At 46.6% G+C, this 14735-nt stretch overlaps 3 protein-coding genes across 3 annotated transcripts in view; 1 reads left to right on the top strand and 2 right to left on the bottom strand.

The window, feature by feature from the left end:
* Positions 1-8773, bottom strand: part of LOC138954860 (mucin-17-like) — a gene marked incomplete at its 5' end in the record, with an annotated part of 13543 nt that extends 4770 nt beyond the window's left edge. The window contains 7 exons of the mRNA XM_070326624.1: positions 13-108; positions 1410-1616; positions 2159-2342; positions 3418-3587; positions 4226-4284; positions 6366-6481; positions 8347-8773. Of these exons, the coding sequence (XP_070182725.1) occupies positions 13-108; positions 1410-1616; positions 2159-2342; positions 3418-3587; positions 4226-4284; positions 6366-6481; positions 8347-8773 (1259 nt within the window). The remainder of the gene's footprint in view (positions 1-12; positions 109-1409; positions 1617-2158; positions 2343-3417; positions 3588-4225; positions 4285-6365; positions 6482-8346) is intronic.
* Positions 8774-8835: 62 nt separating this feature from the next.
* Positions 8836-13884, top strand: LOC138954849 (tRNA nuclease CdiA-2-like). The gene is made up of 6 exons (XM_070326615.1): positions 8836-8840; positions 8897-9360; positions 9580-9801; positions 9832-12951; positions 13087-13833; positions 13874-13884. The coding sequence occupies exons 1-6, from the start codon at positions 8836-8838 to the stop codon at positions 13882-13884; spliced, it is 4569 nt and encodes a 1522-aa protein (XP_070182716.1).
* Positions 13883-14560, bottom strand: LOC138954842 (uncharacterized; the record flags this gene model as incomplete). Its single annotated transcript, XM_070326608.1, has 1 exon — positions 13883-14560. A coding segment is annotated over one exon (678 nt), but the record flags the coding sequence as incomplete, so codon positions are not given.
* Positions 14561-14735: the final 175 nt, after the last annotated feature.

Below are 14735 nucleotides of genomic sequence, written 5' to 3'. Positions count from 1 at the left end.
ATCTTCACATACCCGGGTTGATTTCGATAAAAACCAGGAGACGGTCCGTGCTCTATGCCGTCCACAGATCCCGCCACCCGGTTCATACCCGTGATGGACCTGAACGACCTGAAGACACACACGGTTGATAACACCAAGGTTAGTTTTCTCTGCTTATTTCTGCACGACCAACCTTCCAAAGAAGCTCCCTATCCACGCACACGTTTGTTGTTGTTGTTGTTGTTGTTGTTGTTGTTGTTGTTGTTGTTGTTGTTGTTGTTGTTGTGATAACAGCATAATTATGTTCGGAAATAACTCTGTCGGGTTGACTCTGTCTAGTGATTGGCCTATAATGTCACGTGGGAACGTTACAGTTTCCCTCGTGACATTATAGGCCAGTCATTAGTGAGGGTGTGAGTCTAAAACACTTGATCAAGAGCACGGTGGATAGTTTGTCTCACTAAAATCAAGGGAATTCACTCTTTCACAACCAATACCAACCCGACAGAATTATTTCGTCTGTTAGTTTGTCATAGGAAAACAAACATAGAAAGAAAGAAAGAATGAAAAAAAGAAAGAAAGAAAAAAAGAAAGAAAGAAACAATTACACACAAGTCTTTCTTTGTAACATCAACCTTTCTCCGTAAGCCATTGCACAAGCCTGCATGTCGTGTGTTATGACACAAATCTGGTTTTAATTCAAGCTCACATTTTGGCAAACGTACTACTTTTCCCCCGCGCAAAATGTGTCCATTGAGGAAAAATTATTGTAAGAGCTTTGTATTACTCTAAAATAACACTCTTCCACCGCCAAGACGCTCACCCAGCACCTGTAAATGCTTATTTTATCTAAAGTCGGCAACCAAATTATTGCACCCAATTACGTACCAAAACTAAAGCATGCATTTCCCGTGTCAATTCATTTAAACTTTCGATGACATTAAAGGCCGTCCACTTGGCTATCTGGCACGCTTTTTGGATTTAAGATTTATTTTATAGGTTCGATATTGTATTTATGTTCTTACGTTTTATGTTGTTTATTGTAATGCTGTATACACCACACCTGAGTTTCTCCTCGTGAGATAATAAAGTGTTCTATGTCTATGTCTATGTCACGTGACCGCCGTTTGAATAAGGATACCCCCAAAATCGACCTGACAAAAACGTAAGGTACCAATGAAATATCGACAAAAAATCAGAACAGGCACAACTTGGCAACTTTTAAATACGAGGATAAAGCCAAATTAATTATCTATGCTTTTGTTGGGGTATGGAAATGGGTGCAGTAATTGTTTTGCTAAGTTTGGATGTAAATATGTAACCACACTTCGTATATACTTAGGTTGTGTGGTCCCAAGTGTTTCTATTGTACTATATGCCACCCCGGGATTTTTTTTCTGAATACATTTTGTTTAAACTAAAACACTCACTCAGAATCCTGAGCCTGAAGTTTCCGTCCTTCTCTCCGTCGGTGGCGGCGGAAACACGTGACCGCGAGTACAACGATCACAACTAAAACGAGGCCGCCTCCGAGCCCGGATGCAATGGCGATGACGGTGTCGGAAGACAGGTCCAGTTTCTCTGCCCTCTGGTCACAGCGCTCTCCCCCGTACACGTACTGGTCATCAGCTGGACATCTTTTTAGGGAAAAGTGTAAGGCAAGTTGTATGTTTTTTATTTTGTTATTTTTTGTTATTTTGATAAAACATGTTACAGAAGGAAATCAAACGAGAAGTGCTGTTTGGTTTGGGTGTGTGCAGTCCTGGGTTTATCTAAGTCTCTGTCTGTTCGTCTGTCTGTGTGTATGCGGCTCTATGAAGGTCTAAGTATGTCTGCTTGCGTGTTTAACATGGGGTTACTGTGTCCTCCAAAACATACACAAGATCCTCTTTCAATGTCTGTGGTCCTGGACAGAGTCTGTTGGGGGGGGGGGGGGGGGGGGGGGGGGGGGGGGGGGAGGGCTGGGGATCCATTTACTGCCCCCTCTCCCTCAACCCCCCCCCCCCCCCCCCCCCCCCCCCCCCCCGCTGCTGTTCACATTTCGCACTTGAAGAGCTTGTTTGGGACTCTCTTTGAGACGGACGGACATTTTGCCGAGTAACCCCCCCCCCCCCCCCCTTACATCCATCCCTGCTGTACGTCCTATTTCGATTGTCATCTGTCTTGAGATACCACTGACCTGCACTTGGGTGACCCCACGCTGTCCAGAAAGCAGGTAGCCCCGTAAGCTCCGCAGGCATAACCGAAACACGGGCTGATGCACAGGACGATTCCCTGGTCCACGCTACAGTTGTAAAACGGGTGAGCTTTGCATGGTTTCGCTGCGCACAGGTTGTCTGCTGTTAGTTTTAGCGTGAATGCCGCTGAAATGTACGTTGAAAATAACACGAAGTATAGGAAAGACTGACATTTTGTTTTGAGGCGTGCATGCATGCGTGCACACGCGCATACACACTCGCACACACACACACACACACACACACACACACACACACACACACACACACACACACACACGTACGCACTTACGCATGTACACACACAAATACACACAAACACACATTCTCTCTCTCACACACACACACTCACACACACTCACACACACACACACACACATATACACATACACATACACATACACATACACACGCACACAAACACACACACACACACACACACACACACACACACACACAACATACACTGGTCCAAGCTACAGTTGAGAAACGGGTGAGCTTTGCATGGGTGAGCCGCGCAGGGGTTGTGTGCTACTATCTTTAGCGTAAATGCCGCTGAAATGTACGTTGAAAATAACACGAAATATAGAAGAAAATGAAATATAATTACACCCCCGGTATAGGGGTGTGTATAGGTTTCGGTCGATGTGTTTGTGTGTTTGTGTTCGCATATAGATCTCAAGAATGAACGGACCGATCGTCACCAAACTTGGTGAACAGGTTCTATACATTCCTGAGACGGTCCTTACAAAAATTGGGACCAGTCAAACACACGGTTAGGGAGTTATTGGTGGATTAAGATTCTACAAGGACTTATAGAGGGACACCCCCGTTGGTCAAAGGGAAATAACCATTCTCACTGCCACCAACTGAGAAGGTTATTTCCCTTTGACCAACGGGGGTGTTTTTCCTACCTCGAAGGAATTTCTTGTTTTTGTTAAGAACGCATGCATGCGTGCGCACGTGCACACACACGCATGCACGCACATGCATACATACCCCCCCCCCCGACACACACACACACACGCACGTACGCATGTACACACACAAATACACACACACACACACACATTCTCTCTCTCTCTCTCACACACACACACACACACACACACACACACACACACACACACACACACACACGTGCAGAGGCAAACATACATGTCAAGCAAAGAACAAACAAACCGAAAACACCTTTGTTTACCTCTTTCACTGTCTCCGTTGAATGTGGCATTCAAATACTGGCTGTCCACGTCTGGTAGATCATTGAGGTTCTCGCTGACGTTAGTTGAATGCTGTCTGTGCAGTTCTGTTCTGTTCGTTACAGCAGAGTAATTGTAGTTTGCCGCGTAGTCAACTCCTGTGCTTCCCGGCCTGGAAACCCATTAATATTTAAGAAAAGATATCAAGCACGTTTTTACGCGCACTTTTCTTTGAAGTTGCTAAATATGTCCTGGGTACATTGGTGCCAAAGGTTGAAGTTGATCTATACTACACGTCATACAAAAAACTAGGCAGATGCGTTTCAGTGCAGTTATTTGTGATAAGGTCGTTTATTGTAAAACCACTGAGTTGTATGAATTAAAATGCCATTCAATCCCCTACCATATTCAACAAACAGATTGATTTTACGTGAGATAGTGTTTATTCAGTGAAACCAACAGCGCAGACACCCCCCCAAAAAAAAACCTAAAATGTACAAATGCAAGGCTCCCGCGTTAAAATCGACCGAAAAATGGGAACACCTAAACTGAACAATTGCTGCTTACATGACCTCCAGGCATATTGCTGTTTGCGTTATACCTTTTTTATTTTTTATTTTTTAAATCAATTTTTTATTAATTTTTTAGGGTACACTTTTGTTTGCAATTGGTATGTTTGACCTATGTTGACCATAAGCTTCATAAAATGAATACTACTTCTTTCAATTTTTTCAAATTTATTAATTTGTTGCCGTTATGTCTTATATATCATTCGACTAGTCAAAACATATCTCCCTTTCTTCTACTCACCAAAAACGGTCTACAGTAATAAACTGAAATCCAATAGTTGAGGAAAATGCCTGGGTCAGCTGAAACATAAAACTACAACAGTAAAAATTAAAAAAAAAGATAGACTGCTAACGTTCCAAAATTCAGACTAAAAAAACAAGAATGTACCCAGGCTATTACATGGGACAAGACCATTCCTAAAAATTAACACCCTTACTGCTTGCTGTGGTGAGTTGAATTTGCCATATATTTTTGTTTAAACATGAAACTTATTCATGAAAAACCCACTGTGAACAGACAGCCCCACAGGATGTTCGTTTTTGGTATGTGACCAAGTTTATCCAATATTAACAGCTATTGTGTTTTCAGCGTAGCAATAGGGCCCGATATTTAGACGAGACAAGTATAATGCCGACGAGTCGAAGACGAGTCGCTTTATACTTGTTCGAGTCTAAATATCGGACCCTATTGCTACGATGAAAATACAATAGCGTTTATATAGCTATTCTGACATTAAATTCTGTGTTAAAATCATGTTTTTGTCAGCAACAAGGACCAGAATGGTCCATGTCGTTGATTGCAGACGACGGTTCCCTTTCTGCATGAAGCCACGGAAATAACCGAACATTGAAAAACCCACGGACATGTATTACGGAGAAAACTCAAGATAACCGGATGCTTAGCATTACGTCAATATCTTAGGAATCATATGACGTTATGACGTATCATGCTTGCCAACGTAGATTGTATGTTCGAAAGTCTGACTTCTGTTGGGAATTCGCGTGGTGAAGACTGCGGTAAATCTGTAGATGATAAGAGAACAAGGATTGTCTCAGAAGAAACGACGAAATGCTTCAGACCGGTAACTTCATTTCAACATTGCACTACACAATGGACGTTCTATGTGACAGGAGAGTTTGCTGATTTTGTGTTAAACATTGGTGATTGGAGAGATCGTCTGCAAAAATCAGAGATAGGTCGCTTCAGATTGCAGCTTCTGGAAATTTGCAAGGTTTGCTGCCAGTTAAAGAACTGGATTTTACACGTAATGTATGTCATGTACAGTAAGCAACAACAAAAACACACACAAAGCAAATGGCATCGTCTGTCGACTAGCCACAGACACAAGCCTGGCGAGGTATGCGTGTACTTTATACACGTGGAAGAAACCGGAACCATGCGTCTTTGTTATTGCCGATATCGTTTGGATATCGGCAAAAATGGCCAACTTTCGTAGCGTTATGCTTTGATGATCGGAAAAGGGATGTGTGAGACCATCCAATCACAGCCCCCGAATCCCCCCACGTGTCCATCAGAATAGCTATATAAACGCCTGACCAAGATGATGAGCCGAACTGTTTTCACGAGGAGGACTGTACTTAATGTGGGTTAATGAGCGGTTTTGCTGCTAGCATTGGTCACCTCCCTTGGCCCAAGGGAGAGAAGCGTCTTACCTCCCTGGCGCGAGCGCTAGAGGACACGGGTGAAAAACCGCTTCTTTGCGATGTGTAAATCGGTACTTTTCGATTTAATTTCTGCAGCTTAGGTAACTGCGCCATGTGTAAAAGATGGGTAGCATATGATTCGGACATACCTCGACACCACAAATTAAAAAAACCCAATGAAGACTATGCGCAGTTACCTAAGCTGCAGAATAAAATAGAAAAGTACCGATTTACACATCGCAAAGAAGCGATTTTTCACCCGTGTCCTCTAGCGCTCGCGCCAGGGGAGGTAAGCAGGGCTAGCAGAAAAAGCGCTCATTACACCCCCGGTATAGGGGTGTGTATAGGTTTCGCTCGATGTGTTTGTTTGTTTGTTTGTTTGTGTTCGCATATAGATCTCAAGAATGAACGGACCGATCGTCACCAAACTTGGTGAACAGGTTATATACATTCCTGAGACGGTCCTTACAAAAATTGGGACCAGTCAAACACACGGTTAGGGAGTTATTGGTGGATTAAAATTATACAAGGACTTATAGAGGAACATCTTAATGGTCAAAGGGAAATAACCATTCTCACTCAGTCACTGCCACCAACTGAGAAGGTTATTTCCCTTTGACGGGGGTGTTTTTCCTACCTCGTAGGAATTTCTTGTTCCACTAGAAATTCAAACAACTAAAAGCAACGTTTAAAAAAATGCAAAAAAAGTAATAAACCTGTGTTGTGTAACGAGCAGCAAGGATACTGAAGTTTGTCGACGTCTTATCCAACAGACTTTCGTGGAAGGGAGCAGAAAACTTGATGGAAAAGTCGAGGGTTACTGTAATTTCCGCTGTAAAAGAGACCGTTTCAGGTGCAACAACAGGATAATGAGACACTTTGTACAGGTTTGTTTGTTTGTTTGTTTGTTTGTTTAACTTCCAGCCGACCACGAAGGGCCATATCAGGGCGGCGCTGCTTTGACATATAACGTGCGCTACACACAAGACAGAAGTCGCAGCACAGGCTTCATGTCTCACCCAGTCACATTATTCCGACACCGGACCAACCAGTCCTAGCACTAACCCCATAATGCCAGACGCCAGGCGGAGCAGCCACTAGATTGCCAATTTTAAAGTCTTAGGTATGACCCGGCCGGGGTTCGAACCGACGACCTCTCGATCACGGGGCGGACGCCTTACCACTAGGCTAACCGTGCCGGTCTTTGTACAGGTACACACAAGCAGCGAAGGAGATTACAATGAAGGGATCACACATGGCCAATCTCTTATTGAAAAAAGGCTACTTTTTTTGCTTTTAAAGCTTGGACAATAGTACCCAAAAACCATAGCGCTCCCCCCCCCCCCTCCACCAGAAACTACAACCCGTAACGAAAGCAGGCATAATTCACAATCAAACGATCATCAACAAAGATTAAATGCAGGTCGAGAAAAAATAACATTGGAATCCCTCCTCTCCCACTCTCTCTCCCCCCCCCCCCCCCCCCCCCAAAAAAAAACCCCACACACACAAAAAAAACAAGTCGCGTAAGGCGAAATTACTACATTTAGTCAAGCTGTCGAACTCACGGAATGAAACTGAACGCACTGTAGTTTTTCACCAAGACAGTACAGCTTCGTCAATTCCCGCGAGAATGAAATCGCTCACCTTACACGAGCAAAACGCAGTGAAATTAACACGCCAGAATAGCGCGGTAGCGTATTGTGCTAAGCTGGAAAGCGCGCTTTTCTGTATTCTTGTTAACTTTCGGAGCTTGTTTTGAATACAACCTATCATATCTATATGTTTTTGGAATCAGGAAATGATAAAGAATAAGATGAAATCCTTTTTGGATCGATTCTTAAATTTTTATCGTAAGACTAATTAATCAATTTTCGTTAATCATTTTAAGAGTAAACATGACAAAATTATGTATATATTTTTAGATTCAGAATATGATGAAGAATACGATGCAATCAATTTTAAATCTGTTTGCGAAAAATCGATTTTAATGACAACTTTAATGAGCAAACTCATCAATTAATTTTTAAGCTTCCAAGCTGAAATGCAATACCAAAGTCCGGGCTTCGTCGAAGATTACTTGACCAAAATTTCAACCAATTTGGTTGAAAAATGAGAGCGTGACAGTGCCGCCTCAACTTTCACGAAAAGCCGGATATAACGTCATCAAAGACATTTATCTCTCTCTCTCTCTCTCTCTCTCTCTCTCTCTCTCTCTCTCTCTCTCTCTCTCTCTCTCTCTCTCTCTCTCTCTCTCTCTCTCTCTCTCTTCATCTTATTTGTATAAAATATAATTAAAGATTATCAAGATAAGTGTTGAAGCTATCACTTGTTCGCCATGTTTTGCTATCGGAATGTGTATTGATTATCATTTCAAGAACGTGTCCATAAGCAATCTGCTTGTTAACGTTCTTAATGTTGTTATTGTTTGAAACGTGTGGATGAGAAATTACTCCCTTGTAAAATTTCATGAAGATCGGTCTAGTAGTTTTCTCTTAATCGCTCTGCACACACACACACACACACACACACACACACACACACACACACACACACACACACATTCACCACACCCTCGTCTCGATTCCCCCCTCTACGTTAAAACATTTAGTCAAAACTTGACTAGATGTAAAAAGTACCGCCAAACAAACAAACACACACACAAACACACACAAAGAAAAAAAAAGCCGCATTTACCTATTGGCCTTTCTATGAAAGTGGCTGGTGTTGTTGATTTCAAATAGGTAGTTGTCGCAGTCTTTGGTGTGGTAGTTGTAGACTCTGTTGTGGTAGTTCTGGATTTTGGTCTGGTGGTTGTGGACGGTGGTGTGGTAGTTGTAGACTCTGTTGTTGTGGTAGTTGTGGAGAGTGGTGTGGTAGATGTGGACAGCGGTGTGGTAGTTGTGGAGACTGGTGTGGTAGTTGTGGAGAGTGGTGTGGTAGTTGTGAAGAGTGGTGTGGTAGATGTGGACAGTGGTGTGGTAGTTGTGAAGAGTGGTGTAGTAGTTGTGGAGAGTGGTGTGGTAGTTGCGGAGAGTGGAGTGGTAGATGCGGACAGTGGTGTGGTAGTCGTGGAGAGTGGTGTGGTAGTTGTGGAGAGTGGTGTGCTAGTTGTGGACAGTGGTGTGGTAGTTGTAGAGAGTGGTGTGGTAGTTGTTGACAGTGGTGTGGTAGCTGTGGACAGTGATGTGGTAGTTGAGGACAGTGGTGTGGTAGTTGTGGGCTGTGGTGTGCTAGTTGTGGACAGTGGTGTGGTAGTTGTCGACAGTGGTGTGGTAGTCGTGGAGAGTGGTGTGGTAGTTGTGGACTGTGGTGTGGTAGTTGTGGACAGTGGTGTAGTAGATGTGGACAGTGGTGTGGTAGTTGTGGACTGTGGTGTGGTAGTTGTGGAAAGGGGTGTGGCAGTTGTTGACAGTAGTGAGGTAGTTGTGGACTGTGGTGTGGTAGTTGTGGACAGTGGTGTGGTAGATGTGGACTGTGGTGTGGTAGTTGTGGAAAGTGGTGTGGTAGATGTGGACAGTGGTGTGGTAGTTGTTGACAGTGGTGTGGTAGTTGTGGAGATTGGTGTGGTAGTTGTGGACTGTGGTGTGATAGTTGTGGACAGTGGTGCGGTAGATGTGGACAGTGGTGTGGTAGATGTGGACTGTGGTGTGGTAGTTGTGGAGATTGGTGTGGTAGTTGTGGACAGTTGTGTGGTAGTTGTGGACAGTGGTGTGGTAGTTGTGGACAGTGGTTTGGTAGTTGTGGAGAGTGGTGTGGTAGTTGTTGACAGTGGTGTGGTAGTTGTGGAGAGTGGTGTGGTAGATGTGGACAGTGGTGTGGTAGATGTGGACAGTGGTGTGGTAGTTGTGGAGAGTGGTGTGGTAGTTGTGGAGAGTGGTGTGGTAGTTGTGGAGAGTGGTGTGGTAGTTGTGGACTGTGGTGTGGTAGTTGTGAACAGTGGTGTGGTAGTTGTTGACAGTGGTGTGGTAGTTGTGGAGAGGGGTGTGGTAGTTGTGGAGAGTGATGTGCTAGTTGTGGAGAGTGGTGTGGTATTTGTGGAGAGTGGTGTGCTAGTTGTGGACAGTGGTGTGGAAGATGTGGACTGTGGTGTGGTAGTTGTGGAGAGTGGTGTGGTAGATGTGGACTGTGGTGTGGTAATTGTGGACAGTGGTGTGGTAGATGTGGACTGTGGTGTGGTAGTTGTGGACTGTGGTGTGGTAGTTGTGGAGAGTGGTGTGGTAGTTGTGGACTGTGGTGTGGTAGTTGTGGACAGTGGTGCGGTAGATGTGGACAGTGGTGTGGTAGTTGTGGACTGTGGTGTGGTAGTTGTGGACAGTGGTGTGGTAGTTGTGGGCAGTGGTGTGGTAGTTGTGGAGAGTGGTGTGGTAGTTGTTGACAGTGGTGTGGTGGCTGTGGACAGTGGTGTGGTAGTTGTGGAGAGTGGTGTGGTAGTTGTGGAGAGTGGTGTGGTAGTTGTGGAGAATGGTGTGGTAGTTGTGGAGAGTGGTGCGGTAGTTGTGGACTGTGGTGTGGTAGATGTAGACAGTGGTGTGGTAGTTGTGGAGACTGGTGTGGTAGTTGTGGAGAGTGGTATGGTAGTTGTGAAGAGTGGTGTGGTAGATGTGGACAGTGGTGTGGTAGATGTGGACAGGGGTGTGGTAGTTGTGGAGAGTGGTGTGGTAGTTGTGGAGAGTGGTGTGGAAGCTGTGGAGAGTGGTGTGGTAGATGTGGACTGTGGTGTGGTAGTTGTGGACTGTGGTGTGGTAGTTGTGGAGAGTGGTGTGGTAGTTGTTGACAGCGGTGTGGTAGTTGTGGACAGTGGTGTGGTAGTTGTGGACAGTGGTGTAGTAGATGTGGACAGTGGTGTGGTAGTTGTGGACTGTGGTGTGGCAGTTGTGGAGAGGGGTGTGGTAGTTGTTGACAGTAGTGAGGTAGTTGTGGACTGTGGTGTGGTAGTTGTGGACAGTGGTGTGGTAGTTGTGGACAGTGGTGTGGTAGTTGTGGACAATGGTGTGGTAGTTGAGGACAGTGGTGTGGTAGCTGTGGACTGTGGTGTGGTTGCTGTGGAGAGTGGTGTGGTAGTTGTTGACAGCGGTGTGGTAGTTGTGGAGAGTGGTGTGGTAGTTGTGGACTGTGGTGTGGTAGTTGTGGAGAGTGGAGTGGTAGATGTGGACAGTGGTGTGGTTGTTGTGGACTGTGGTGTGGTAGTTGTGGAGAGGGGTGTGGTAGTTGTTGACAGTAGTGAGGTAGTTGTGGACTGTGGTGTGGTAGTTGTGGACAGTGGTGTGGTAGTTGTTGACAGAGGTGTGGTGGCTGTGGACAGTGGTGTGGTAGTTGTGGAGAGTGGTGTGGTAGTTGTGGAGAGTGGTGTGGTAGTTGTGGAGACTGGTGTGGAAGTTGTGGAAAGTGGTGTGGTAGTTGTGGACAGTGGTGTAGTAGATGTGGACAGTGGTGTGGTTGTTGTGGACTGTGGTGTGGTAGTTGTGGAGAGGGGTGTGGTAGTGGTTGACAGTAGTGAGGTAGTTGTGGACTGTGGTGTGGTAGTTGTGGAGAGTGGTGTGGTAGTTGTGGAGAGTGGAGTGGTAGATGTGGAGACTGGTGTGGTAGTTGTGGAGAGTGGTGCGGTAGTTGTGGACTGTGGTGTGGTAGATGTGGACAGTGGTGTGGTAGTTGTGGAGACTGGTGTGGTAGTTGTGGAGAGTGGTGTGGTAGTTGTGAAGAGTGGTGTGATAGATGTGGACAGTGGTGTGGTAGATGTGGACAGTGGTGTGGTAGCTGTGGAGAGTGGTGTGGTAGTTGTGGAGAGTGGTGTGGAAGCTGTGGAGAGTGGTGTGGTAGATGTGGACTGTGGTGTGGTATTTGTGGACTGTGATGTGGTAGTTGTGGAGAGTGGTGTGGTAGTTGTTGACAGCGGTGTGGTAGTTGTGGACAGTGGTGTGGTAGTTGTGGACAGTGGTGTAGTAGATGTGGACAGTGGTGTGGTAGTTGTGGACTGTGGTGTGGCAGTTGTGGAGAGGGGTGTGGTAGTTGTTGACAGTAGTGAGGTAGTTGTGGACTGTGGTGTGGTAGTTGTGGACTGTGGTGTGCTAGTTGTGGACAGTGGTGTGGTAGTTGTGGACAATGGTGTGGGAGTTGAGGACAGTGGTGTGGTAGTTGTGGACTGTGGTGTGGATTCTGTGGAGAGTGGTGTGGTAGTTGTTGACAGCGGTGTGGTACTTGTGGAGAGTGGTGTGGTAGTTGTGGACTGTGGTGTGGTAGTTGTGGACAGTGGTGTAGTAGATGTGGACAGTGGTGTGGTTGTTGTGGACTGTGGTGTGGTAGTTGTGGAGAGGGGTGTGGTAGTGGTTGACAGTAGTGAGGTAGTTGTGGAGAGTGGTGTGGTAGTTGTGGAGAGTGGTGTGGTAGTTGTGGAGAGTGGTGCAGTAGTTGTGGAGAGTGGAGTGGTAGATGTGGAGACTGGTGTGGTAGTTGTGGAGACTGGTGTGGTAGTTGTGGAGAGTGGTGTGGTAGTTGTGAAGAGTGGTGTGGTGGATGTGGACAGTGGTGTGGTAGTTGTGGAGAGTGGTGTGGAAGTTGTGGAGAGTGGTGTGGTAGTTGTGGACTGTGGTGTGGTAGTTGTGGACAGTGGTGTGGTAGTTGTTGACAGTGGTGTGGTAGTTGTGGACAGTGGTGTGGTAGTCGTGGATAGTGGTGTGGTAGTTGTGGACAGTGGTGTGGTAGTTGTGGACAGTGATGTGGTAGTTGAGGACAGTGGTGTGGTAGGTGTGGGCTGTGGTGTGGTAGTTGTGGAGAGTGGTGTGGTAGTTGTTGACAGCGGTGTGGTAGTTGTGGAGAGTGGTGTGGTAGTTGTGGATTGTGGTGTGGTAGTTGTGGACAGTGGTGTAGTAGATGTGGACAGTGGTGTGGTAGTTGTGGACTGTGGTGTGGTAGTTGTGGGAAGGGGTGTGCTAGTTGTTGACAGTAGTGAGGTAGTTGTGGACTGTGGTGTGGTAGTTGTGGACAGAGGTGTGGTAGATGTGGACTGTGTTGTGGTAGTTGTGGAAAGTGGTGTGGTAGATGTGGACAGTGGTGTGGTAGTTGTTGACAGTGGTGTGGTAGTTGTGGAGATTGGTGTGGTAGTTGTGGACTGTGGTGTGATAGTTGTGGACAGTGGTGCGGTAGATGTGGACAGTGGTGTGGTAGTTGTGGACTGGGGTGTGGTAGTTGTGGAGAGTGGTGTGGTAGTTGTGGACAGTGGTGTGCTAGTCGTGGATAGTGGTGTGGTAGTTGTGGACAGTGGTGTGGTAGTTGTGGAGAGTGGTGTGGTAGTTGTTGACAGTGGTGTGGTAGTTGTGGACACTGGTGTGGTAGTTGTGGAGAGTGGTGTGGTAGTTGTGGAGAGTGGTGTGGTAGTTGTGGAGAGTGGTGCGGTAGTTGTGGAGAGTGGTGTGGTAGATGTGGACAGTGGTGTGGTAGATGTGGACAGTGGTGTGGTAGTTGTGGAGAGTGGTGTGGTAGTTGTGGAGAGTGGTGTGGTAGTTGTGGAGAGTGGTGTGGTAGATGTGGACTGTGGTGTGGTATTTGTGGACTGTGATGTGGTAGTTGTGGAGAGTGGTGTGGTAGTTGTTGACAGCGGTGTGGTAGTTGTGGAGAGTGGTGTGGTAGTTGTGGACAGTGGTGTAGTAGATGTGGACAGTGGTGTGGTAGTTGTGGACTGTGGTGTGGCAGTTGTGGAGAGGGGTGTGGTAGTTGTTGACAGTAGTGAGGTAGTTGTGGACTGTGGTGTGGTAGTTGTGGAGAGTGGTGTGGTAGTTGTGGACAGTGGTGTGGTAGTTGTGGACAATGGTGTGGTAGTTGAGGACAGTGGTGTGGTAGCTGTGGACTGTGGTGTGGATTCTGTGGAGAGTGGTGTGGTAGTTGTGGAGAGTGGTGTGGTAGTTGTGGAGAGTGGTGTGGTAGTTGTGGACTGTGGTGTGGTAGTTGTGGACAGTGGTGTAGTAGATGTGGACAGTGGTGTGGTTGTTGTGGACTGTGGTGTGGTAGTTGTGGAGAGGGGTTTGGTAGTGGTTGACAGTAGTGAGGTAGTTGTGGAGAGTGGTGTGGTAGTTGTGGAGAGTGGTGTGGTAGTTGTGGAGAGTGGTGCAGTAGTTGTGGAGAGTGGAGTGGTAGATGTGGAGACTGGTGTGGTAGTTGTGGAGACTGGTGTGGTAGTTGTGGAGAGTGGTGTGGTAGTTGTGAAGAGTGGTGTGGTGGATGTGGACAGTGGTGTGGTAGTTGTGGAGAGTGGTGTGGTAGTTGTGGAGAGTGGTGTGCTAGTTGTGGACAGTGGTGTGGTAGTTGTGGACAGTGGTGTGGTAGTTGTTGACAGTGGTGTGGTAGTTGTGGACAGTGGTGTGGTAGTCGTGGATAGTGGTGTGGTAGTTGTGGACAGTGGTGTGGTAGTTGTGGACAGTGATGTGGTAGTTGAGGACAGTGGTGTGGTAGGTGTGGGCTGTGGTGTGGTAGTTGTGGAGAGTGGTGTGGTAGTTGTTGACAGCGGTGTGGTAGTTGTGGAGAGTGGTGTGGTAGTTGTGGATTGTGGTGTGGTAGTTGTGGACAGTGGTGTAGTAGATGTGGACAGTGGTGTGGTAGTTGTGGACTGTGGTGTGGTAGTTGTGGGAAGGGGTGTGGTAGTTGTTGACAGTAGTGAGGTAGTTGTGGACTGTGGTGTGGTAGTTGTGGACAGTGGTGTGGTAGATGTGGACTGTGGTGTGGTAGTTGTGGAAAGTGGTGTGGTAGATGTGGACAGTGGTGTGGTAGTTGTTGACAGTGGTGTGGTAGTTGTGGAGATTGGTGTGGTAGTTGTGGACTGTGGTGTGATAGTTGTGGACAGTGGTGCGGTAGATGTGGACAGTGGTGTGGTAGTTGTGGACTGGGGTGTGGTAGTTGTGGAGAGTGGTGTGGTAGTTGTGGACAGTGGTGTGGTAGCTGTGGACAGAGGTGTGGTAGTTGTGGAGAGTGGTGCGATAGTTGTGGAGAGTGGTGTGGTAGTTGTTGACAGTGGTGTGGTAGTTGTGGACACTGGTGTGGTAGTTGTGGAGAGTGGTGTGGTAGTTGTGGAGAGTGGTGTGGTAGTTGTGGAGAGT

This window comes from Littorina saxatilis, linkage group LG2 (assembly GCF_037325665.1).
Source record: "Littorina saxatilis isolate snail1 linkage group LG2, US_GU_Lsax_2.0, whole genome shotgun sequence".
NCBI classification, from domain to species: Eukaryota; Metazoa; Mollusca; class Gastropoda; order Littorinimorpha; family Littorinidae; genus Littorina; species Littorina saxatilis.
The sequence above is the reverse complement of the archived record's forward strand: the minus strand, read 5'-3'. Positions and strand labels throughout refer to the sequence as shown.

What these genes read in the sequence shown, in the direction of transcription:
- LOC138954849 (XM_070326615.1), top strand. An exon ending in TGTGGTAATTGTGGACAGTG is followed by an intron (nt 9,802 to 9,831) that starts GTGTGGTAGATG and finishes GTGGTGTGGTAG; the next exon opens with TTGTGGACTGTGGTGTGGTA. An exon ending in TGTGGTAGTTGTTGACAGTG is followed by an intron (nt 12,952 to 13,086) that starts GTGTGGTAGTTG and finishes GTGGTGTGGTAG; the next exon opens with ATGTGGACAGTGGTGTGGTA.